Raw genomic sequence first — 26,763 nt, 5'->3', positions numbered from 1 at the left:
ACTACAGCCTCCGCGGCGGGTGTCAACGTATTTGCGAATCCCAGCCTTATGCAAAGCCAAAATTGTAAGCCTTCCTCGCAACTACTAACAGCTTGCTTGGGCCCTTATTTTCGTTGTAGCACACATAAGGAAAATACAATTCACTTGCGCGTGCTGCAGGTCTATATCAAAGCAGTGCGCGCTGAAAAATTGCTATTATTGGAGTAAGAGCCCGTATACCTTTAAATGATTTACACCCTAAAAAGCAAGGAAAGGTGTAAATCTGTCTATAACTTGCACCCTTGCACCCAAAATGGGTGTAAGAGTGGTCTACAACTCGCACCCTTGCACGCGAGGGTGTAAATGTGCGATTCATAGACCAATTTACACACGCTGTTGTTTTCAAAGGCGTAAATTATCTTACAGCGTACGCCTCCGTTATGACGATCCGTCGTGTCTCAGTAACGCACCTGCTGCTGCTGCTGCCAGCCTTCTCTGCCCCGAACAGTGCCGGGAATTTCACAGCCTATAACTATACAGACAAGTTAACTTATGCAATTCTAACGAATCGTAAGAAATCGTATCGTCATATAACTTCGTCATAAAAACGTGCCCCAGCGAACTTTAGCCAAAGTTTAAAAATACGCTGAAGCACTCTAGGTCGACCCGACGAAATGTATATACATTGTTGGCTACTCCATGGAGAAAGTCACGCTATTTTTTGGTAAGCTGCTCAATCAAATGAAATTTTAATTATTGAAGTCAATATTTTTTATCCAACTTTTTTTAGAAACATGCGCTTTTCTAACGCGTTAAAATTCCGTGTGTCAAAGAGGAGAGAAGCTTATGTGTGTGAAACCGGTCACGTAGTAGAGGTGTATAAGATATGGAAGAGCTTAGAAAAGCGTGTATGCGTGTATATATAAATATAGTGCAACTGACGGCGGTCTGCTCCGGAGCACCGTCAGTTGCACTTCGATTCTCAAAGAGTCAGGACATGTGTCGATTGAGCTCCCGAACAACACTTCGCATTGTAGTGAACGCGGTTTAAATCGTGTATCCACTAATTTTTGTAATCTCCACAATTTATTTTTTTTCATATTTCGCGGCACTTTTCATAAAACGCCACAAAATGATTGCGTAACAAGTAGGACGTACAAAACCGATGACTTAGATGTTTGCTAGAACGCATTACAATAGTCTGATTTAAAGTATTGCCCTGTTGTTGATAATTTTGAAGTTGGTTAAATAATGTTTAGTAATTACCCAATCATGCAGAATACGAAAAGCAGTGTGACTTTCTCCATACAAAAGCTGATAAGATGCATTTTATCGCGTCCTAGTAGAGTGCTTAGGGCATGTTTTTAAACGTATAGCTAAAGTTCGCTAGGACACCCTACTTAGACCACGCCCCCAAATTATTTAAAACAAATTATACTTCTGTCACGTCGCGTAAGATTTAGCTCGTGAGAGACACTCTGTTCACAGTATTAAGTAAGGTTTGCTTATCTGTCGTCTTAACGTGCGCAACACTGCGCAATGCACTACACAGAGCAGAAACATGACAAGAAAACCGCTGCGTTTTATGTTTCCTAGTGTTCGTTCTCTCTTTCTCTTTCATTGATTTCTCTTGCCCGTTTCTGTTCCTTTGTGCGGTGCACTGTGCGCTGCCTCATACGCTAAGGCGATAACGCTCACCTCAACTCGCCCAACTGTTCACATTGCTGAACTTCAATGCTTATCACGTCTAAAACAGCTATACCGTACTGTTGTACGGTATAGCTGTATAACTGTATTGTACTGTTGTATTTGCTTACCAGAAACGCTCCGTTTACGACGCTAAAAAGGTACATGTTTGCTTAATGCCATGCCAAGAAAGCTTCCACGACGTTTTCGATATTTCTATTTGCCTATATACTTTTTTGCTCGCGAGACGCCTACATAGTTTTCTGACAGACGAGCGAAAATATTGCCCCTCCATTTTGCCTCTGGTTCTTCTTAAGTGACCCCCGCAAAAACAATACACGACCGGTGCATGCACGCGTACGTGTTCTCCGTGCGGCCGCACGCACGCACACACACTCGAGCCTCGACGTGCCGCGCATATGACGCACGGGCTGATTATCCATACGCGCACGCGCATATCGCAGACACGGCCGCGTGCGGGACCCCGCGCACGAGAAGCGTGGCGGAAACGGAGAGAGCGACGTGTATACGAGTATATTTCTGGTCGTTGCGGCAGGAATGCCTCTGTTATGGCAGCTCTTGACCGTCGCGAGAGACAAACCAGAGCACCGAGCCCCGCCGCACTCCGCGTCGCTAAACGTGGGCATGGCCGCACGCGGAAGGCGAGGCGAGTGCACGACAGCGCGCTCGAGTCTTGAGTATGCCTTACATATCCTCGTGCGACCCCCTGTTATTACATTATATAACGCACATTGCCTTCGATAACTTCTAGAATTTAGCTCGGCGGCAATCGCATAAGGTAGTCCTGTCAGTGGAAAATTACATGTGACGGACTGTCGATAAAAGTGTCAAAGTTGCATCTCATCTCTGCCATGATTCCGTCAGTTCTCGTCCCTTCCCCGCACTGCTGACCGATGTCGCAGGCGTCAGCCGCGCGCTTGACAGTCACGGTAAGATCAGCAGGGTTTCCTCTTCTCTGTCGATCGACCAACATCTCTCTCTTCATCATTTAATTCATTCCAATTCGCCAGATACTGCAGCCAAGGTCGTAGGGTGACATGCATTTTCTGTATATATGGTTCTCGTAATTGCAGAGCAAATAAATATACGTTTATTTTGCTGTCGCTCATGTTGCCTTCTTTTTTCTTTTTTTCTTTTTCGTAAAGATTGATCGTGTCAGCGGCTCTCGGAACACGCACATTTTACTACGAACATTCCGAGAAGCGAAAACAAATATTATTTCGTAAATAATAACGGAAAGCGACAGGTCGGCCATCCCGCCGAACATAGTATGGTGCCTTACAACATGCAAGTCGGTATAAGACGTGACTTGAAACGCAGTTACATGCCTGAGCTGTCTTCGGGTTTGGGGATGGTATGCGGCCGTCTAGAGAATTGTCTCCATTTTCCCTTAAACCTTTTCTTTCGCTGTTTTGTAATGTTCTGTTAGTTAAGCTTCGATAATGCTGAGCCTTCATTTAAAAAAAGAAAAACAAAAGCTAGACATCAGTCAAGAGCATTTTGTGTTTTGTATCATACCTAACGGTCGGACTGTTACAACATATGTTTGGTTTATGTATATGCACAATTTGTAGGGAATGCTACTGCAGTTAAATATTCTTTAATTAACCATTTCCCTTTAGGGATAATATGCACTTCGGTTTTCCTTCAGCCCTCGGAGCCCTAGCGTTATGGCATGCTCAAGGCTTGTGGATTTGAATGGCAGCGACGGCAAACGAGCAGGAACGGTTTCATCACAATTGTATGTCCCTCAATGCGCTCTTCGCAACATAAAAATCGGCCGAATTGACCGGGTGTCGTGACTTTGGACTTGCATTTGCTAAACCTGTGAAACACAAGACCAGCTCCCGACGCGTGCGCTATAGTGTGCGGGGCATCACCACACTCTCGGAATAAACAGGCCCCTGCCAGGAGCTTAAAAATTAAGCATCGCGGAGGACATACTCAGTCTGTTGTGAAAACGCAAAGGCCAACGATATGGTTCGCCGAAGCACGTCATCTGGAGCGGCCACCATCGGACACTGGCCTCGCTGCCCTATAGCACTTTCCCGCCAGCCTGTGCGTGCAATATCACATGGTTCGGAGGTGACCCGCGCCGAAATAGGAGCCTGATGACACGACACCGCACGAGCGGCACTAGGAAAAAAAAAAAAAAACAAACAAACCTGGAAAGGGTCACTCACAAAGCTTCCGTATCGCTAGCACAAAATTGCGGCGCTTCTTCGCGTCTTGTCTAAAATCTTCTGCAACTAGATGCATCCCTAAGCCAACAAGATTCAGAGTGTATACATGGGACGTTACAAAAAGCGGGACAATACTACATGACTGAGCCCACCAACGGCGAAACAGCACACAGTTTCAAACAGGAAAACTGAGCCGTTCTGTTTTCGAAACGCGCGCGCAACTCAGTCGGTGCCAGCTAGCACACTTGCGAGAGACAAAAAAAAAGAAAAATGCTCCCGATGAAAGCACAACGTATTCGTTATCATGACTGCAACCACAGACCGACATTACTCTTGCCATAAAATGCTCTCAATGAAACCACAACGTATTCGTTGCCATGGGTGTAACCACAGATCGACACGACACACCCACCGCGTTGACTTGACTATGGCCTTCTGCTTATAAGCACGAAGTCGCGGGTTCGATCCCTAGCCGGCTGCGGCAGCCGCACTCCGTTGGGGACGGAACGCAAATATATTCGTGTTCCGTAGTGCACGTATAAAGGAACATCAGTGTGACCGGAATGATTTCGGATACCCCCCTACAAACACACCCACTACGGCGTCTCTGAGAAACCCAGGTGTCGCTCTGGCACGTTAAACTCTGCTCCATACATTTTAAACCATTCTATAAGTTCGCGCATGGCGTACAAAGCACCGTGAATCCAAAAGCGTCGTCTATAACTTAGCGAGACCGATTCTTCCCGTCGCATCCCGCGCAGGGTTCTCCTTCTCCACGACTCATCCCGGCCCAACGGTGGCGCGCCGACAGCGCGGCCCGGCGCGCATCGTCGTGAAAAATGGATTGGCGGCGCCAAGCGCATGCATCTTCGAAGGAATCAAGGCTGCTGCTGCTCGTGGCGCATCGCAAGAGCGAAGAAGTGCGCTCGATGAGCCTCATGGGTCCCCGTCGCGCTGGCGCCAGCGGTTCTCAATGGAGGCCCCTTGTTGGCGCGCCCTCTGCGACGGGGGTGCGCGCTTTATCGTGCGGCCGCGCCGAGGGCTCCGGTTTCGCGTGCCTCGGCTATCATCGGTCGGGCTCGGACCGAGCGGGCTCGTTTGCGACGAACACTTTCGCTGCACGCACGCGGCGGCTACGGGCGCGCCACGAGTCAGCGCATTCATCTCTGCACGATCTGCTGCCAAAGCGTCGTCTCGGCCGTCGCTGTTGACGAGCCAATCGTGAGGTGCGACCTCTCAATACGCGACAGTCTGCGTCCGCAAAGTTTGACTCGTGCATTCCTTTCGGGTTCGCTCGGCTTTACTCGGCCAAGCTAAACTGTGTATGCAGATGCCGCGTCTGTGGAACTTGTAATCTCTGCGACCCAAGCTGTATTTATTGCGATGCGTCGCAGTAACTTGAGAATCGACGTCATCGTGTTCACAAGACGAAATGATGATTCGAGCGACTCTATCGCCCTCGTTTTTGTGTTTTCCTTGCCTCGCTTACGCGACTAGTTTGCCGTCAAAACCTCGAACGTAATGGCGCTTCGTGCTGTATTTTTATCTCTATTTTATCCGGAGCCACCGTCTATCAATATAGCTGACGTAGTAAGCTGAACAAATCGCTACCCTCGGAATTTAATAAGGTTACTCTTTCTACAGGAACCCGCCGTGGTAGCTCAGTGGCTATGGTGTTGGGCTGCTGAGCACGAGGTCGCGGGATCGAATCCCGGTCACGGCGGCCGCATTTCGATGGGGGCGGAATGCGAAAACACCCGTGTGCTTAGATTTAGGTGCACGTTAAAGAACCCCAGGTGGTCGAAATTTCCGGAGCCCTCCACTACGGCGTGTCTCATAATCACAAAGTGGTTTTGGCACGTAAAGCCCCATAGTTTAATTTCTTTCTACAGGAGAAGCTTTTTTTAAAAGACGGTTCATTCTGCAGCCAAGTTTCACACGTCAAAGATGTACTCGAGAGGTAATGGAGTGACTCGTCACTCGATCTAAAGTATGTCTGCTCTGTCGGGCACGCTCGTAGTGATTGCAATTGCAAGCACAAGTGTGTAATTCGAGGGAATATTTATGCGCCTGTCTTCAGTGCTGCTGTCTGCTTCCAGTATTTAATCTATACTGCAGTTATGTAAGTTATTTGCTCCATAAGTAACCCGCCAATGTCATTCTGTCAAGCGCCACGATTCTTCTGCATACCCGCACCTGTCCAGGCACAGCAAAGATTGAAAATAGTGAAGGAAAAAAAGAAAGGATGCATACATAGGGAGTACTACGGAAGATACCTAAAGAAATGTCTCATATCACAAAAGAACGAGCAAGAAAGTTATGCTGGTGAACTTATTCTGTAATTGTTTCCGATAATAGGAATCTATTTGTTTTGTTCAAGAGAAACATGAGTTACATGTAAACAACAGGGAGGCGTATCACTGAAATCAAAGGAGTTGCGACTTGGAGGACTACGCACTAACACAGAAATACTATCTCGGCCGAGAGACGAGACCACGTCGGAAAATGGCAAGATACGCGTGCGTCGACGCCAGGAAATTACGTGCACAGGCCGTCAAACCGTCCTTAACGATGATGGTTCCGCTGGGTGAAAGCGTTCATTGAACGTATGTGGCACTGCGCTTTGTCGCGTCCTTCATTCATCAGTGACATATCTGTCGTGGTTGTCATCACTGCAAACCCAGCTTCCGACAGCAACAGAATGCGGTGATGAATTAAACCTTCCATGGCGTTATACGGTCCGCTCATTTTTGTTGTCGGGTCAACGCTTCATCCATGTCAATGCCCTCGTTTTTCAGCACCGTGATATATCGCCCTTGCACGTCTCGTGTCCTTTCTTCGCTGTCGGTTAAACTGGACAAGCGTTGAAATTTCGTGTTGCAACGATTACAGTTCATATCATATATATATATATATATATATTGTTTCTCTCCCTTTCGCGCGCTTTCTCGAAAAAGAAGGAGAAAACGGTTCGAGAGAGAGAAAGACAAGAAAGAGACATGTGCCGCCGAGGGAAGAAGCCCGCCTCCTTCCCCTCTTGCCCCCTTTCCCTGTATGGGACGGACTGAGAAGGCTGACGGGGCAGGGGGCAGAGAGAGCGTAATATCAGTGAGAGAGGACACACACACACACACACACACACACACACACGCACACACACACACACACACACACACATATATATATATATATATATATATATATATATATATCAGGAACACCTTAGACTTCTGTCAACCAAAGGACAGGCAGGATTTCGTAAAGGCTACTCAATAATAGACCATATTCACACTATCAATCATGTCATATAGAAATGTGCGGAATATAACCAACCCTTATATAAAGCTTTCATTGATTACAAGACAGCGTTTGATTCAGTCGAAACCTCAGCAGTCATGCAGGCATTACGGACTCAGGGTGTAGACGAGCCGTATGTAAAAATACTGAAAGATATCTATAGCGCCTAAGCAGCCACCGTGGTCCTCCATAAAGAAAGCAACAAAATCCCAATAAAGAAAGGCGTCAGGCAGAGAGATACGATCTCTCCAATGCTATTCACAGCGTGTTTACAGGAGGTATTCAGAGACCTGGATTGGGAAAAATTGGGGATAAGAGTTCATGAAAAATACCTTAGCAACTTGCGATTCGCTGATGATATTGCCTTGCTTAGTAACTCAAGGGGCCAATTGCAATGCATGCTCACTGACCTGGAGAGGCAAAGCAGAAGGGTGGGTCTAAAATTAATCTGCAGAAAACTAAAGTAATGTTTAACAGTCTCGGAAGAGAACAGCAGTTTACGATAGGTAGCGAGGCACTGGAAGTTGTAAGGGAATACATCTACTTAGGACAGGTAGTGACCGCAAATCCGGATCACGAGACCGAAATAATCAGAAGAATGAGAATGGGCTGGGGTGCGCTTGGCAGGCATTCTCAGATCATGAGCAGCAGGTTGCCATTATCCCTCAAGAGAAAAGTGTATAACAGCTGTGTCTTACCAGTACTCACGTACGGGGCAGAAACCTGGAGGCTTACGAAAAAGGTTCTACTTAAATTGAGGACGACACAACGAGCTACGGAAAGAAGAATGATGAGTGCGACGTTAAGGGATAAGAAGAGAGCAGATTGGGTGATTGGTTGATTGGAAAACGGGAGTAATGACATCTCAGTTGAAATCAAGAAAAAGAAATGGGCATGGGCAGGGAATGTAATGAGAAGGGAGGATAACAGATGGTCATTAAGGGTTACGGACTTGATTCCAAGAGAACGGAAGCTTAGCAGGGTCAGCAGACAGTTAAGTGGTCGGATGAGATTAAGAAGCTTGCAGGGACAGCATGGCCACACTTGGCACATGACCGGGGTAGTTGAAGTATGGAAGAGGCCTTTTCCCTGCAGTGGGCGTAACCAGGGTGTTGATATATATATATATATATATATATATATATATATATATATATATATATAGAGAGAGAGAGAGAGAGAGAGAGAGGGATGTTAACCAGGCTGAGCCCGGTGGCTACCCTGCGCTGGGAAAGAGGGAAAGGGGATTGAAAGAGGAGAAGGAACAAAGGTCACAGTCTCCACTGTTACGCACACAAGCGTACACCACTGAGTCAGTCACAGGCGGTCATACAGGCTGGCGCATTTCAAGAAATGCACCAGCGCCTTTGTGGCCTTGCACATAGCAGACGCACGAGGCCTCGGACCAAAGTTCTCCTCTATGAAAGGACGGCTAAGTGCTCCAAAGCTGTACGAGGGGCACTCCTCGTCATCGTATGTAGGGCAGTGTTACGTTTCGCCTACGACGCGCGGTATAGCCGGCTTCGTTCAAAGCGGCGGACATTTTGGCCCGTTCAGCGCCGCCGATACGCCTCCCCGCCAAGCGCGTCCCGGCATGTTTCAATGCCACGTGTCTTCAAGTGTGCCTCTGTGTGTGTGTGCATGTTGGTGCCCACGCTTGTCAAAGCGCGGCAGCCGGGGAGAGGAGCTCCCCAAGTGTGAAGCGAGGAGGTCTGACCGGCGCCGGCCCGGCGGATGCGTCACTACACTCGTCTCAACCTGTCTCTCAGCCTGTCCGTGCCCCGCGTCACGTGCGCCTCTATTAGGCGTTCCCTCTTGCCCTCGACTCCGAGACTATAAAAGCAGCTGCCCCCGGACGCCGAGAGAGGCTCCGATTTCATCCGTTGAGTTACGTGCTCTTCCGTCTCTCCACTTCGGTCGACCTGACCGCCCGCTCTTTTGCGATGCTAGAATAAACAAGTTCTTCTGTTACCAGTCGACTCATGCTTTGCCGGGACCTTCGGATGCTTCCAGTTGTGCCCCAGGCCGCCAGGCCAACGCTGCCCTTGGGGCTTGCGACCCAGTTGCAACAACTTGTGCCAGCGGTCCGATTGCAACAACGGGCGTCAGCGCTGAGATTCCAACAACTGGTGGCAGCGGTGGGATCGCGACAACGGAGGCCAGCAGCGAAGATATGCGGTTGACTGTATGCTGAGCAGCACAACGACCATCCGGGAGCAGTGCAACGAGCCCTGTGTGATGACTGGTTGCCTGCAGTGGAACGACTGCGTTGAATTCTTGGCTGCGAGGTTTGGTGAGTGCGGGACTTTCTTCTTCTGAGCTTTGCCAGGCTTTTGTTAGTGTCAGAAACAGAGCTGGTAATTGTGGTTGTCGTTGCTGCCGGGTTAGTTTGCGGCACGACAATAGTAGGCAGTAGAGAAAGCAGCATTCAGAGCAGCCATGGATTGGAAGTCGTTGCGCAAACCGAAATTGCTGGAGCTTGCAAGAGAGTTGGGTCTGGATGTCTCAGACAAACTCAGAAAACCAGAACTGCTAAGGGCTATTCTTGAGTTAGAAGCTGAGGATGACGAGCTGTCGGAATGCCTTGAGACGATTGAGGAGAGGAAGACTCAAAAAGAGCAAAAAGAGAAACAGGAGCGCGAACTTAAAGAGCAAAAAGAGAAACAGGAGCGCGAACTTAAAGAGCAGAAAGATGAGCGCGAACGAAAAGAACCAAAAGAAAAAGAAGAGCGCGACCGTCAACATGCTTTGGAAATGAAGCGTCTCGAGGTAGAGATGGAACGCGCTCGTAATGGAAGTCAGGCACACGGTGCAGGAGAACGAGTATCGTTCAAAATGACTGACCTGATGCGGCCGTTTAAGCTTGGAGAGGACATTGCTTTGTTCCTGGTTAACTTTGAGCGAACGTGCGAGAAGCAGGGGTTCTCTCGGGAAACGTGGCCACAGCGCTTGCTCACTTTGTTACCCGGCGAGGCGGCCGACGTAGTCGCTCGCTTGAAGAGAGAGGAGGCAGAGGATTTCGACAAAGTGAAATCGAGTCTGCTAAAAAAGTACAGGCTGTCAGCGGAGGCGTTCCGTCGGAAGTTTCGGGAAAATGAGAAAGGCAGAAGTGAGTCATATACAGAGTTCGCCTACAGGCTAATGTCAAACATGCAGGAGTGGCTCAAAGAAGAGAAAGCGTTTGGTGACCACGAGAAAGTTCTGCAGTGTTTCGGGCTGGAACAGTTTTATAGTCGGTTACCTGAGAACGTGCGGTACTGGGTCTTGGATAGGCCAGACGTTAGTACGGTGGCTAGAGCCGCTGAGCTAGCCGAGGAGTTTGTGACGCGTCGGGCTCGCGGAGCTAAGGACGGTCAAAAGGGTGAATTTGGCTCGAAGTTTGAGAGGCCGAAGTTCACGCCCATGAGAAAGCGGTTCGAGACGAGGCAAGCGCGCGTGTGTTATACGTGCCAGAAGCCGGGTCACTTTTCGGCGCAGTGTCCGACCGAACCTAAGGAGACGGCGGCAGCCGAAGCCGAACGCAGAAAGCGGTTCGAGACGAGGCAAGCGCGCGTGTGTTATACGTGCCAGAAGCCGGGTCACTTTTCGGCGCAGTGTCCGGAAACAAAAACAAAAGTCGTGTTTTTGTCATTATGCAGCACTGACGAGAACATTAAGCTTCTCGAGCCTTACATGCGAGACCTCCTCGTGAACGGGAAAGAGTGCCGAGTGCTTCGCGATTCCGCAGCTACAATGGATGTAGTTCACCCCTCTTACGTAGAACCCGATATGTTCACGGGCGAGTGCGCATGGATCAAGCAAGCCGTGGAAGCTCATAGTGTGTGTCTGCCCGTAGCAAAAGTGCTTATTGAAGGACCTTTCGGAGCGCTTGAGACGGAGGCCGCAGTGTCATCTATGCTGCCCCCCCAGTACCCGTACCTATTTTCGAACAGGTCCGATCACCTCCTGCGCGAGAAGGGGCTTTTGTTTGGTGAGGCTAGCGTTCAGGCCTTAACCAGATCGAAGGTTCGGAAGCTCGCTGCAAAGGCGGTAGTTGCGGGGCCGACGTTGTCGAACAATGAGAAAGGGTCAGAGGTGCAGCAAGCTGATATTCAGAGCACGCCCGAACTGAATAAAATTGAGCCTGTAGCGTTAAACGCACCAGATACTGGAGAGGAAATGCCCGGCACGGGAAAGTTAGAAGAGCTATCTGCAGATTTGCTCATCGCGCCTACGTCAGACGGACTTAATAGGTTGCTAAAACTCAGCCGGGCGGCTTTGATAGCCGAGCAAAAGAAGGATGGCAGCCTAGAAAACATACGCTGCATTCTCAAGGAAGGTATCGCCAAGAAAAATGCTCGCATTGTGGAAAGAGGTGGGGTCCTGTACCGGAAGTATCTAGACCGCAGGGGAGTGGAGTTCGATCAGCTGATCGTGCCTCAGTGCTACCGTCAGGATCTGTTGCGCTTGTCGCATGGGGGTTCGTGGTCCGGACACCTAGGAGTTAAGAAAACTAAGGACCGTCTCTTGCAAGAGTACTATTGGCCAGGGTGTTTTCGGGACGCAGACCACTTTGTGAAGACATGCGACACCTGTCAGCGGGTGGGCAAACCAGGGGACAAATCGAGGGCGCCGTTGAAGTTGGTACCTATCATTACGGAGCCTTTTAGACGGCTCGTTATTGATACAGTGGGACCTCTGCCGGTAACAGCCACGGGGTACAGACACATTTTGACTGTGATCTGCCCAGCGACAAAGTTCCCTGAAGCAGTGCCGCTTAAAGAACTCAGCTCAGTTGAGATAGTCAGTGCACTACTGTCCATATTTGCGCGAGTTGGTTTTCCTGCGGAAATCCAGTCAGATCAGGGCACGGTGTTTACGAGCGCTTTGACGACAGCCTTTCTCGAAAGGTGCGGGGTAAAGCTGTTACACAGCTCAGTGTATCACCCACAGTCGAATTCCGTTGAGAAGCTCCACTCCGTCATGAAGCGCGTGTTGAGGGCATTGTGTTTTGAACAGCAAACTGACTGGGAGCTGTGTCTGCCTGGGGTGAAGTTTGCATTAAGGACCGCGCCGCATGCGGCTACGGGGTTTTCGCCAGCTGAGCTAGTGTACGGTCGCTCGCTGCGATCTCCGCTTCGCATGCTTCGAGACGGATCACTGCCCTCTCCAATGGCTGCAGGCTATCTCTTCCACAAATGGCCGCCTCCTGCGCTGGAGCCTCGCTTTGCAACAACATTCCTTTGAGGTGCGTTACAAAAAGGGGAGTCTCAACGGTAACGCCGATGGCTTAAGTCGAGGCCCCTAACGTAGGAATCAGCCTCAAAGTTGTTTGTTACTGATGTTTTTCTTCCTGGGGCAGGATTTTTAACATATTGCTTTTGTTTAGTGTTTCAAAGTGATGACGTGCTTTCTAGTGCAATTTTCCAATTTGTGGACGCGTTCTGAGTGCTGCTAGACTACTGTAAGGAACTAGGCAGTGGTATTAAAGGGGAAAGAGCCTGGCAGGACTTGGTGAGGGTTGTTTCGTGCTTGCTGACTGAGCGGTTGAGTTTCGGCGTAGTTCTAACGCTTGCCAGGAACGAGAACAAAAATGTCAACTCTCCCGAAGTCACTTTGCAGTGTCCTGTGTGAACCTGAACGAGAGAACGAGGCCTTCTCTGTGCGCTGCGCTCAAGAAACGCCGAAGGACGCCCGACTTCGGTTATGAGCATCATCGAGCGACATCCCTCCGGACAGCGGATGCAGTCCCCTGACCATCGGGATCTCCTTCCCCTGGCGGGGCGGTCTGTTACGTTTCGCCTACGACGCGCGGTATAGCCGGCGCGGATGCAACGGACGCCGGGGCTTCGTTCAAAGCGGCGGACATTTTGGCCCGTTCAGCGCCGCCGATACGCCTCCCCGCCAAGCGCGTCCCGGCATGTTTCAATGCCACGTGTCTTCAAGTGTGCGTGTGTGTGTGTGTGCATGTTGGTGCCCACGCTTGTCAAAGCGCGGCAGCCGGGGAGAGGAGCTCCCCAAGTGTGAAGCGAGGAGGTCTGACCGGCGCCGGCCCGGCGGATGCATCACTACACTCGTCTCAACCTGTCTCTCAGCCTGTCCGTGCCCCGCGTCACGTGCGCCTCTATCAGGCGTTCCCTCTTGCCCTCGACTCCGAGACTATAAAAGCAGCTGCCCCCGGACGCCGAGAGAGGCTCCGATTTCATCCGTTGAGTTACGTGCTCTCCCGTCTCTCCACTTCGGTCGACCTGACCGCCCGCTCTTTTGCGATGCTAGAATAAACAAGTTGTTCTGTTACGACTCATGCTTTGCCGGGACCTTCGGATGCTTCCAGTTGTGCCCCAGGCCGCCAGGCCAACGCTGCCCTTGGGGCTTGCGACCCAGTTGCAACAACTTGTGCCAGCGGTCCGATTGCAACAACGGGCGTCAGCGCTGAGATTCCAACAGCAGTCACACAGGATATGTTTGGTTGTTTCTTCGACACCACATCTATAGACCTAATAGGACGCATAGACAATCGGGCACACGCTAAACGAGGGGAAGGGATGTTGCTTGACTAGTAAACCTCTACATTCACAGCAAATACAGGGACAGTGAACCTAACCACCTTGAAACGCCTTCGCTCTGCCTCGTTTTACTCCCGCGGTTCACCCCTTAGAGCTTCATGTGCGCTGCTTGTGGCACTGATATATATATATATATATCATCACCATCATCCCGGCTACGCCCACTGCAGGGCAAAGGCCTCTCCCATACTTCTCCAACTACCCAAGTCATGTGCTAATTGTGGCCATGTTGTCCCTAGGAACCTCTTGATTATTATCCGCCCACCTAACTTTCTGCCGCCCCCTACTACGCTTCCCTTCTCTTGGAGTCCAGTCCGTAACCCTTAGTGACCATCGGTTATCTTTCCTGCTCATTACATGCCCTGCCCATTGATTTCAACTAAGATGTCAGTTACGCGCGTTTGTTCCTTCCCCCAATCTGCTCTCTGCTTATCTGTTAACGTTACACCCATCACACACACACAGATGTGTGTGTGTGTGCGTGTGCGTGTGTGTGTGTGTGTGTGTGTGTGTGTGTGTGTGTGTGTGTGTGTGTGTGTGTGTGTGTGTGTGTGTGTGTGTGTGTGTGTGTGTGTGTGGTTTGAATTCACAACAACGGCAGATGCGTTGTTGCGACAGATGCGGACGCAACAGCTCCACTATAGGCGCATGGTCCGTGATTACACAATGGCCTATATAGCTTGTGAAGCTCAACCATTTTGACGAACACTCGCCTACATCAATTAGCTGTGGTTCCAAAAGCAGTCGTTGTTTGTAAGCAGCAAATTCAACGTAGAGGATGGGAAGTTTCCGAAAAACTAGACAGATGCAAAGCACATTTTGAAATCTGTATGTGAAGCGCGGTTACTTCAATGCTGTATAACTATATGACCCAGACCTGCAGCTCTGTCTTCCAGCTGAGCTATACCGCGGTGTAGATAAACTCCGCTGTACAGTCTCTGGCTTCGTGTAGCGTTTACTAGCTGTGCCCTATAATATTTTCCTACTGGAGCTGCCGACAATCATGTAGGGCTGTGATGAGACATCCGTGCGTCATCCCTGTCGCTATGCTATATATGTCGAGAGATAAGTGCCGCGTACCGTGCTACTGGAGGTACAAACTGGATAAACGGCCACTGGTAGTACAGGAGGTATCAGGACAAGGGCCACAAATGACGTTTGCAGTAAATGTTGCTAGTGGCGTGCTAACTCTCGCATCCTGCGATCTATGGGCTAGCGAGAAACGATGTGACAGACTGTGTACAGACTCTTATTTTCATACGCAATTCACGTCTTTCTACTCATCTTTTCATTTTCTCTTTCTCTTTAAATTATTTTCCCCCTTCTTTCCGTTCAGAGTAGCCAACCTGACCTCTTTCCGGTTAACCTCCCTGCCTTTCCCCTTAATCTCTTCTCTCCGCCCCCCCCCCTCTCTCTCCATGCTCACAGAACAAACATCTAGTGTTGGTAATGTCTGCAAGCACGATGTCAAGAGTGCATAAAAAAACGCAATATAGAAAGAAATCAGACAGTTTCGGTGGTTTGGCCTCCAGCCACTCTTCTCCAGGTACAGCTCCTGCTTGCTGAATTCCTAAGTGAACAAGAGATCAAGAACTCAAAGCGAAATGTGTGTAATGTGGGGCGCCACAGTACACGGAGGAGTGTACACATCATAAAATAAATTAGCTCTGTAACTCAACCACTACACGATCATGTCAATGATATTGCGGCAGTAGGCAAATCAGAGACAAATGAATGCGTATTGATTACCGCCAAGGGGATTACATCGCTGTGCGAAAAGACTATAAGCGGCGAAAGGTGTTTCGTGACTATAACCAGCTCGGACCCAAACGCGTGCCAAGATCGGGATTCGTCCCAAGTCCTTGGTATTGTTCCTCACCTTCGAATACGATCGTGCACTGGTCTATAGCGACGTCGCCTCGCTTTCTCCTCGTTGTTTTTCTTCTTCTTTCTCTTTCCCAACGTGGTGGATGTGCATTGTGTGACCGTGCACGAGGAGAGCCGAGGACGAGCTATATAAAATGCACGCGAACGTGATCCGAAATGCAGCGGCGGCGACGTGTTTTCTTCTCGGAGCCAAGCGAGAGTTGACACCACCGTGGGAGCATCAGCGAGCGCGGACGCGCATATATACTGGAGGAGAACACGAGATCAGCATGTAACGCGCGCCCACTGTAGACGGAGAAAGCGAGGAGATTCACGCCACCGAAGAATGCCGTGAGAGAGTGGCTTTTCCGAGCTGGCAGGCTCTGTAAGCAGCAGCTTTAGCGCTATAACGAAGCGCGACGTACGTGTATACCGCAGCTTCAGAGCCGCATGCGCCAGGGCGCAGTTCCAGAAAAGACGCGTACTGACGTTACGTCAAAAAGAGCGCCACCTTACAAGCGTCGACATAACTACCGCCGATTAACTGTTTCAAAAAGAGGTTTACGTTTTCTATCACACGCTTGCAAGCTTGCTTGAAGAATGCCTCGACGTACCAGAACAGCCGAATAACATGCTGCGCCTGCGAGCTGTTTAACATGCGTCTGGCTACCGCAAGTAATCGGGATGTGCTTTATGTCTGCTAGAGCTCCATTGAAGCGCACAGTAAAGATGACGAGGTTCCAAGGTAATCAACAGGGGCCGAACAAGGGCTGGTTCCGGAGATAACGTTCCGACGAGGGGGCCTTGTCTTCGCCCTGACGAATTAAGACAGTATACACTTGCCAAAATGTTGGCTCCAGAAACCTCCCTCGTTCGTCCCCCTGTCGGTCACTACAAGTCTTCATCTTCCCGCCACCCTGTGTCTTGCTTGGATTCTAAGGTAGTGATATTACCTGATACTAGCTCGAAACTTCACCTTACAAACAAACAAAAAAGCTTGACGAGTGCCGCTTTTCCACAGCGCAGCTGCTCCGTTACTCCAAGCCCTGCAGCAAAGCACGACGTTTTTACCGATAATGCTGCCGAATAGGCGTGAGAAAAGTCTACTCCTGACCTTGATGCCGCGCCTGGTTGGGGAAACCACTTGAGTGACTGGAGAGACAAAAAAAGATCACGGTCATTTGGCTGACGGGCTCTGTGACGTCCAAAAGCAACACAGAGGCTGTGAGACACAGCAATCGAGGGCACCCGCGTTGATTTTAATCACCCAGGGTTTCTTAACGTGCGCCAAAGGCGCGGTACACGAGCAGTTCTGAAGCTCTGCGCGCTAGACGGTTGAGGGTAAGTAATGCGGGAAATGCGCTCCAGCTGATCGTTTCGTTGGCTTAATTGACTGTTTGCTCGATACGGTTTAACAAAAAATCGAGCACCTCGGTTCCCCTCATTCTTCTCGTTATACAGGCAAAAAAAAGAAATAAAGAAGCAGCAAAGCAAACGAGAGCGCAACTTCGCATTACCAACATAGGGCTCGTGATCATGCTATCATGTGCTGGCGCGACATTCAAATTCTTTGTCTGCCTCTGAGGGTAACGGACGCTTTACTGACGCAATTGGTTTTCTGTCACCCTGACATGGAAGACAGCAATGATCTTGCCAGGCAACTGCTGTACTACGAAAAAAATGACTGTGGCAAAAGAGAGGGCTACATATGCACCCACAGACACGACATATATATGCAGCGAGAAGCGAGTATGTAGTCAGAAAGGGAGCGAACGTGCTCATTCATTGTGATGTTTACACAACTTCCGCTTCGGTCTGCGTAGTATATCTTGCTGCACAATAACGGCAAGTGATATACGCGATACCGGGTTTGCGCGGTGCAAACTTGGAAGCGTGGAGCACACTGCACTCACTCCGTTGCCGACATGCCAGTGCATCAGGGTTGTTTTGGGACTTGGACGCCTTCAGCGTCAGCTCATTAGGCAGATAAAAAAAATTACGGCACATCAAACGCAATTGGAGAAATCTAACGTTAAGCGAAACGTTCTTTAATCACTTCAGTTAAATGTTACGCAAAGAGACACATGATACGCGCAGTTGTACTTTATTTCCAAATTATGCGATTGTTTATCTGAGCCGCAGCTCTGTGGGAGAACCCCCGCTACGTCTATTCGGCGAGACACCAACGCTCAACCGGGAGAAATATGCAAAGAAGCCATTTCCACAAGCTGCACCTCAGCTACTTCAATGCGAAAGTTATATAAGTATCTACCAGGATTGCGTTCGTTCCAGGATCGGCTCGCGTCGCAAACCACGTTACTATTCTTGTAAGGACACATATAGTGCACTGGTGTCAGGTTCGCCAGCCAAGTCACCGCCCTATAAGGGAACCGCGCATAAGCATGTTCGTATGCATGTTCGTATAGCGCATGTTCGTAGGAAAGTGTTCGAGGGCAAATCAAGCTTCGCTTTGGAAGAAATAGGCCTAATTAATTATTCTCGTTGGCAGTCTTGCGGATACATTTAAATATGACCGCACAAAATGGCGTCTTTCTCTGGCCTCTGCTAAACCGTCTGGTCTGTCAGTGGGTATAAGCTGTCCTGGATCTGCCTGGATGCGTAGGGGAAGGTGCGAAATTTGCCCTGGAGCTCGAGACTGAGCATACGATGCTTTCGCGGGCGCGGTCGGACACGCGGAGTATAGGGTCGCTTGAGCTCACACGACCGCGCTTCCAGCTGGCTTGAGCCAGATGTATAGTTTTTCCTCCGGTGCCATTTTATTGTCAAGTGGAGCAGGTATACAGGTATGTAGCTACATAAGGATGAATTGAGAGTAAAAGGAACTATGGGTATATGTTCCAATTCGTCCGGTTCGCCATCCTTGTACAGTAAAAGGAGAATGGTGGAGAGATGGCGCCGGGCAGAGGGGTATACTCCGCGGCTGCGGAGACACGGCTCTTGTTTGCACTGCAATCGGATACATGTGTGTCAGCGCCGCGGGCGCGCGCGCGTCGTCTCTCGAGTTGTCTCGCTGACAAACTGGCGCGTCTCTAAAGTGACGTTTCGGAACTGCCACAGTGAGCACCCTGCAGGTCCGCGGTCTCCCACAGGCCACGTGACTTTGGCGGCGCCGGCGTCTTGCGGGGCTCGCGGGTAGCCGAGCGACAAAACACGCCGCGTCTCTGACTGGGCACCGCGCCGACACTCGCTTCGGCACATTCACTGACAGCCCCTCGCTGCGTGACAGACACCGTAACAGTGCGCGGATTTGAAGGGCGCGCCGTCGTATTAGTGTAAATAGGCGGCTTGGTGACACAGCTGCCTAAGTCCCACGTCCTGTTTCTGTGCGTGACCGGGAGGGCGTTGACGAAATAAAAGGGACCGCACTTTAGGACGTGTCGTACATTTGTTGACGCTTGTGGAAAATTGACTGAAGTGGAGCTGTACGTTGACCTACGGGTCATGTACGATGTATCCAGTGGCCACAAACGTGAACGGAGAAAAGAAAATAATGTGATTATTTCAATTGTCAAGCCTGCCTCGAAGTGCCTTTTGAAGCTTAACTAATCACCATGACTAATCACACGGATCCTTACTCGAGATGTCTAAAACGATTTCATCACGGTAACACCGCATTCGCATCTTTCCCACAGCCACAGTGCCAGCAGTTCTCGCCTTCTCTCGCTTCTCTTGGCATGCCGTTCCAGAAAAAAAAAGGGGGGTTAAATTCTGAGGCTCTACGCGTCAAAACCAAGATCTGATTATGAGATATGCGGCAGTGGGAGACTCCTGATTACTTTTGTCCAATTGGGGCTCTTTAACTTGCACCTAAATCTAAGTACACGAGCGTTTTCACATTTCGCCTCCATCGAAATGCGGCCGCGCCGCAACCGGGATCGAACCGGCGACCTCGAGCTCACTCGCGACGCCACACTCCATAGCCACTGGTCTACCGCGCCATGTATGCAGCATCAGCGAGAGCCTTCAGTTTTTGAAAGAACCTTTCGAGATCGCGACATGGAAGACCGGCTCACTTATTAAGGAAAAGTCAATATAAGCGCAACTGCTGGGACGATGCAACAAAACTAAATAGCGAACTTTTGCTGCGAAATCAATACGGACGCTCGAGGCGCGCTTGCGCCGTCGCCGTTGACACTGTCGTTGGCGCCGTCGTGCTGTCTTATTATCGACGGCGCATGCGTAAGCCCACGAATGGAGAGTTAGGCCATCTCCAGAGACGCGCAGTGCGTCTGGCTGCAAAAGCGACGAAGCCAAGTCGATGCGCCATCACGCTCCGCTCAGCGTTCTTGCTTCCACTGCTCGAACGAGCGTTATGAGCGCACACATTAGCGTTTCTGCCGAGCAGCTTTGTGTACACCGCGCCCTGCTGCATATACAGTGGCCCGAGCACATCAGACAGTTCGTAAACATCAAGCTAAATTTGTGCTATTCTTTCTTTGGACGCCGACAAAACCTTGACTGTGCCCCATCTGTCTCATCTCGCGCACCATCGAGGTGTGACACCTGCAACGTCGCTGGCAGTTCTCATCCTGCCAGTGCTGTGAGACGCCTTCAGCGCATCGCGAAACCTTGCTATCGCTCTCAATGTTTCGCCTTCGCGCGAAACTGCCAATTTTCTACCTCATCGACGCTGTAAACTTGTGGCACGGAAGCCAATAATCGGACAACCTGCACGTGATCGTTGTTAAAGACCAAGTTCACCGAGGTATTTGGTTGTCCTGCTGTCCGTACAAGTGAATCGAGCAGCGCAAAAGACGGAACGTAGAGTACATGACAGACACAGCGCCGTGTCTATGTCACGACCGTATGCTTGAGAGACTAGAACTATCCGCGAATATCCACGAACTGTGGCGGTGGTGACAGGCACACACACAAACACACACACAAAACGCAACAAAGGATTCCAACGATTGGGACGCTTGCGCCCAGTACTTCACCCTACTGATTAAAAACGTGCTGCGGTATGGGAGCTACAGCTATATACTGTCAGCGAATCAGAGGCTGAATTCTTAGCGTCTTTTTATGCTTATATCTAAATGCAGTGCATAGACGCCCCGCAGTGAATTGTAAACCATCTACACAGGCTCTGTATTGCTTCGCGTTGCCATATATTCGTAACTGTGGCACGTCGCGATGACGGCGGACACTGAGCTAGATATTTCGGGGGACCAACCCTTGAATTGCGTCGCCATCAACTCGCTTAAATATACGCCTGATCTCGTCGGCTTCTGACATCGTTACATTGGCTCTTGCACGGACTCAACGACGTCCTTTAGCTATGTATTTCATGTCAGGCTGCTGTGCGCGCCTGCGTAGACCTTATTCGGCCTGAAATTTACTCACCGCAGGGCATGCAGACACAGACCGCGGTGAAGTTGACATTGAACAATGATCATATCAGGATATCCAATTATTTGATTATGCGCTAAAATTTCACAATGTCGACACGGTATAGAAGTTGACGTTCCTTATAGCTTTGTCACATTGTCCCACCGATTGTCCTTGGTCCAGCGCGAACTGGTCTTGGACGTCGCGATCTCAAGTTCCTCTGAGAATCGAAGTATCTTGGTGATTCTGCGCACCGGCACAGATTACAGGTGGCACCGGGTTCACCGACCGCTGGTCTGTATCGTCCGGCATTGCCTGAACTGGGTGGAGAGTTCGACTTCGAAATTCTAGCGTGGAGGGACGAGAAACCGGGATCGAAGCTGGTAGTATACAGTATTACTGGGGACCGACTGCGCGCCATTCACTGGCGCTAAGTCTGGCCGACTGACTCCGGGTGCACAGTTTCTGCGCTTTCTGCGCACCCGTAGAAAGAACAAAGCTTAGTAAAGAAAAGCGTCACGTGGAGACAGCATACACGTGTGAAAGGACTGCTTCCCAGTGGTGGCCCGGAGGGACGCCGAACAAAAGCTCCGAAACCCAAGCAAGGGAGAACAGACGCACCCACGCGAAGAGACGCGAAAGGAGACCTCACGTGCCACGAGTTCTCCGAACACCCAGTGCCTCGCGCCCCCCTCTGACAGCGCGCGGGTCGCGGAAACAGCAAGAATTTACGGCCCCGTCATAAGAAGCTGGCAGGCAGGTGCGTGGACGAGAGAGACAAAGAAGGAAAGGCAGAGAGGCTGCACCTGGTTCGCTACCCTGCACTTGGAGAAGGGGAAGCGGGCAGAAAGGAAATGGAGAAGGAAAGGAAGAACAAGTATTTTGAGAAGGACTACGAACTTGATAAACGCGCTATTTCCGCGAAGACATTTAGCCCCCGATATCAAAGAGAAAGCACGCGTTGGAGGCAGCCACGTCACTTTATCAATGGTATATAATGGTATATGGTATACATACAATGATATACATGTACAAATGTGGGATTTCCCGGAGTAAATCTCAGTTGAAGTTCTACGCCTGTCCTGTATGTTTCCTTCTTTGTCCTTTGTTGTTTGCGCGGTTACATGATGCATTCCAACATCGACCACCAACTAGCCCGCCTATCCCTGTTAAATATGTTAAGTATATAACAAGCTGCACAGAAACACTGACGATAACTGGTATCAGCGAACTGTACGTTTGCTCGTTGCAATGAAAATATAGCAAACTACTTGCTTTCTCTTTCCCGCACCGACGCTGACAAAATAGTAGAGACCCTTGATATTTGACCCTTGACCCCTTCTCCTGAGTTATTCAATTCCCCATCCATTGTCAAATTAAGAGTGCGTGCGTCGTCTAAAACCTAAGAACACCCCGCGCATAGGTGCGATTGGTTTCCAGAAATATTATGACTTGTACCACGTATGCATGAATAAAGCCCATCCTCCCTGCACATTCCTGCAGCGAGCGGATCGATCAAGGAATAATGGACAACCACACAGAAACCGACAGCGACATTGTCAACCAAGTTATACGACAGTGACTTGGAAGTTACCGAAGGCCGAAAGGGCACGTTGTATACAGTGCACATAACGTTTAATTAATCCAGCGTATATAAAAGATGAAATAATCCAAGCGCACTTGCGTCAGTCAAGTACTTTTCGAAGTTCACAAAGCATGACAGGGAATTGGCTCCAGGTTAGGAGTTTTAAACTTTGTGGAATCGCTTCCAATTGTGTCACTTTTGGCCACTTTAGATAGGGCTTCACGCTGAAGATGTTGACGTCAAGTGTCGTTGGAATGGTCTGTCACTTTGCCCTTAGATAAGTATGTGTATCAATTAGACGGGATCTCCGTGTTTGTTTGTTCTACATTATCTACGCTTTGGGGCCCTTTAACAAATTTTTTGGTTCCAAGAAGGTTTCCTTTTTTTCTCTACTTGTTTGAACTGACTTCAAACTTCAAAAAAATAAAAAGATGGGCCGAGGCCGCACCTCTTTCAATCTGCGTGTTTGAGGCGGCCAATATATACGAATGAGCCAGAAAGAAACAAATGTACGTATTTCGAGAAAACGTTTGATATTACTCATTCCTGAACATGAGAGGCGGACACTTTTGTTAGTAGGCAGACAGGCAGAAAAAAATAGGCTCCATTTTCAGAAATCCTCTCACCGCAAGATTTGCTCAACATGTCTTGGGCAGAATGCATCAAGTCGAAACAATGATTAAGTCATTCGCTGTCATAGGAGAACGCGTATAATATAGAGAGAGGACGAAATAAGCTGCATTCTCATTGAAATAAGTCGTTCACGCTTTGTCGAGGCCAGATGTAGTACTAGTGAGATGTAGCGCAGCGCATACACGCGCTAGTGCAACTAACAGCAAAAGAAGAGCTCGAAAGGTTTGAGAATACACGTTTACCACGTGAAAACTGCGATGCTCCATCAGTTAATTTATATGCACGTACACCGTGGCGAGACGACAATTCGAAAAACATTAAAGCATCCTTGGTACCTCTTCCTCGGTGGGCGACGTGGCTTGACCAGCTACAGAGACTCAGCGGCAGCCAACGCACGACGTCAAGGGGCTACGGTCGCATATCAGTGGGAATCAGAAACAAACGCCTCCGTAGATGTTACTGAAACATTGGTGTCTGTTATAAAGGACTCAAGTGACTAAAATGAATTCGGCGACCCCTGACATGACGTTCGTGACAAGGTGTAGCTTTCGCACAGGCAGATGTCACCAGCAATAATCCCAATGTGACTGGCCGTGCATGTGCCCTTTTTCTCCCACTCTGTAAAAAAATGCGCTAAAGATGCGTTAAAAATGCGTGCGGCAGTCGGGCTTTTATGAAGCTTTCTTGTGGCCAACCACAAGAAATCTATCGAGCCAACTATATATAGTAGTATAAGCAATGGCTTGTCTTCGTACGATAACTTATTGACCTCCTGTGGGTGTCATAGACTGACTGGTGCTCTCGCACCGCACATAATGCCGCATTTCAGTTTACCTCAACAGACAGTTTCAATGCCGCATTGCCCCTATACGAAGGAAAGGCCTTTCCGTCCGAAATAGCGGAGCATGCAGGTATGAGGCAAATGAATACTGCACTGCTGAACGTGGCTCTTTCTCTAATGCTCTGTATAGTATTTCGCTATTACTTGACACCTTCAGTAGACGCACACACGCTACGCACCCTTGTATCTAAAAAACGTGATCGTACTCACCAGCTCTTTTCGGCGCACGTCGTCAGGCGAGCTGAGCGGCGTGAGCTGCTGTGGTGGAGGGAGTTGCTGCTGCTGCTGCTGCTGTTGATGCTGCTGCTGCTGCTGCTGGTGGAGCGTGAGTGCTGCGTGGGCCGCCTGCAGGTCGGCCTTGAAGCACGCCTGGTGCGCGGCTCCCGGCGGTCCCTGCAGCAGGTCCATGAGGTAGGCTATGTAAGAGGTGGCCAGCCGCAGCGTCTTGATCTTCGACAGCTTGGTGTCGGCCGGCACGTTGGGAATGCACTCGCGCAGCTCGGCGAATGCGTTGTTGATGCTCTGCGTGCGGCGTCGCTCCTTGCGGTTGGCGGTCACCCGCCGCTTGACCCCGCGCCCCGCCGGCGGTGGCGGGGCGCTGGGCGGGTGAGGCGAGGCCCAGGGCTCGTCCGCCGAGCCCGGCCTCGCGGGGCCGCCGGCCGAGTACGAGCACGCCGCCGGCACGCCGCTGCCGGTGAGGTCGCCGGCCGTCGCCTGGTCGCCGAGCAGCCAGCCCAGGTACTCGGCACCTGGTGGCCCACCGGTGTAGTACGCCCCGTACAGGGGCTCCTGGGCGGCGAATGCGGCGGCAGCCGCCGGGGGAAAGCCTCCCACTAGGCTCATGTCCAAGCGAGGTCCTGTACTGGCTTCCTTCTTCGCTTGCGAGTGTCAGTCGACCCTAAACTCCTCGCTGTCAACAGAACTGGCTGAGTATATAAGTGACGGTAAGGCAGCACGTAACACCTCTTGTTGTCTTGTTGCACTATGACCGGCCTGGAACTACCAGAAAAAAAAACCTTTATAGAGAATCTGTCTCTCCCGGAGAGCAGGACACACTCTTTGGTTGCCTAGCGTAAGCCAAATGTCTCGGTTGATGTCCTCAGCGGATATAAGAAGCACTATAACTGGCTGTCAGAAACTTCAGTATCTTCGAGCATAGAAACTGAAACGCGGAAACTGCAAGTTCCGTCAGCCCTGCAGACTGCGCAGTTCAGGTGGATACCTGTTGCGGGACGCAATGCATGGATGGCAGCATAGACACGTTCCTCTTTGGCTCGCTAGATGTATGCTGGCATGAAGGAGTCCACGTGATTGCTTGTACAGCACTCGGTACTTCGCACTTGTTGGTGTTCGTCAGGGAGCTCGCAATACTGACAACAGCCCACAGCAAGCCACGGTGAAGGCGGAACAAAGTCTTCTCTGCAGAACCATGCTCAGAGCTCTCTCAGCGAATAAACTTGCGGCGTGTCGTTTTTAATAATGAGAATAAACAATAGCTTTTTCAGCACGCGGACTTACTTCCCATTTGACGAAGCACAAGAAATCAACCGTTACAATGTTTCTGCGCTATCAGCTGGTCTAAAATGTATTTTCGTCGCACCATTTTTCTGATGGTAGGTTTAAATTGACGTTGTTCGTACAAAACTGGGCATCAAGAAACGTTTTCCAGGAACACGAGCTCTACGGAACGTGGAACGCTGCCTGTTCCTTCGGCCGTCCTTAAACGGATGACCTGTCACGAGGGGCCACCTTCTGAACGCGCAGCTGCCGCCACCTCAACGCTTCGATGACACTAAATGGGAAAGCCGCGCGCGCGGGGTCTGGGAGAGCGATGTACTCTGTTGCAGCTGGGGATATGGATACGCACCCAATGCGCTAACAGAGTCCTCCTTTCAGGCCAGAGAGATGGTTCTTTCGATCTATTTCTCAAGAAGCTTCTTTGGTTATCTTCGTAGACGTATATCCGCAAGCGCTGCGAGTGGTGAGCCAACTTTGTGCAATGTGGATGCTGCCGCAGCTCAGACACCAGCGATCCCTGACGAAGACAGCTTTAGTTACCTGCCCTGAAACAACTTGCCTGATGCCAGCGGAGTCGGACCGGTGCAGTATGACAGGCGACGTCGATTCTTCAGCAGTTAAGACAAGACTTGGCGGAAAGTGGTAGGTCAGTATCTCACTTCCACAGGAGGTCCGAATAAATCTCCCGTCCACAGAGGAAGACGACCTGCTGCTGCTGCTGCACGTGAAGTCGCACTCGAGTACCGCGTCTTAACTATTTCACAGCCCGAACACTTTCACACTCGCGGTTTTAACGACGGAGCTCGGTGCGCGGTGTTCGTAGCCACGCGACGGCAGGCCTTTCGACTCGCCGATGCCGAAACTACACTCGCTGAGACAAAACGCCGGACCAGGCGTCGAAGACCGCGCGCCAACGGGTGATGGGAAACTAGGCCTTCCGCCGATGCCGGGCTGCTACCGCAGTCCGGTGCTCGGGCATCGCGTGGCCGGACTGCGTCTCGGTCGCCGGGAACCGCCATGCGCCCCGCGATGCCCGCAGAGGCGGGCAAGAGGCTGGCCCCGCCCGCGCGAGCGCCCCGCTCTCCCTCCCGAGGACGCCCACCGCGTCGCGCGGTTCCGCAGCAGCCAGCGCGGCCGCTGGCGCTGCGATGGGTGCGCTGGGGCCTGACGGTGAGAATACACCTCCTCGGCGGGGGTTCTGCTGCACTGCCGCCGCACCTTTATGATAATACGCGCCTTTGTGCCTTTTTTAGAGCTTTG

The 26,763-nt window shown here is 50.5% G+C and overlaps 1 protein-coding gene across 2 annotated transcripts in view; it reads right to left on the bottom strand.

Annotated features, from left to right (window-relative positions):
* The window catches only part of LOC126536339 (heart- and neural crest derivatives-expressed protein 2-like), a 32,840-nt gene extending 6,326 nt beyond the window's left edge, over positions 1–26,514 (bottom strand). The window contains exons 1-2 of one of the 2 annotated variants that reach the window (XM_055073947.2): positions 24,196–26,514; positions 16,692–16,729 (exon numbers count right to left, since the gene is read on the bottom strand). In XM_055073947.2, the coding sequence (XP_054929922.1) occupies positions 16,692–16,729; positions 24,196–24,828 (671 nt within the window). In that variant the 5' untranslated portion in view covers positions 24,829–26,514. The remainder of the gene's footprint in view (positions 1–16,691; positions 16,730–24,195) is intronic. The other variant, XM_050183272.3, reaches the window with a different exon arrangement.
* Positions 26,515–26,763: the final 249 nt, after the last annotated feature.

The sequence above is a fragment of the Dermacentor andersoni genome, chromosome 4 (assembly GCF_023375885.2).
Source record: "Dermacentor andersoni chromosome 4, qqDerAnde1_hic_scaffold, whole genome shotgun sequence".
NCBI lineage: Eukaryota > Metazoa > Arthropoda > Arachnida > Ixodida > Ixodidae > Dermacentor > Dermacentor andersoni.
The sequence above is the reverse complement of the archived record's forward strand: the minus strand, read 5'-3'. Positions and strand labels throughout refer to the sequence as shown.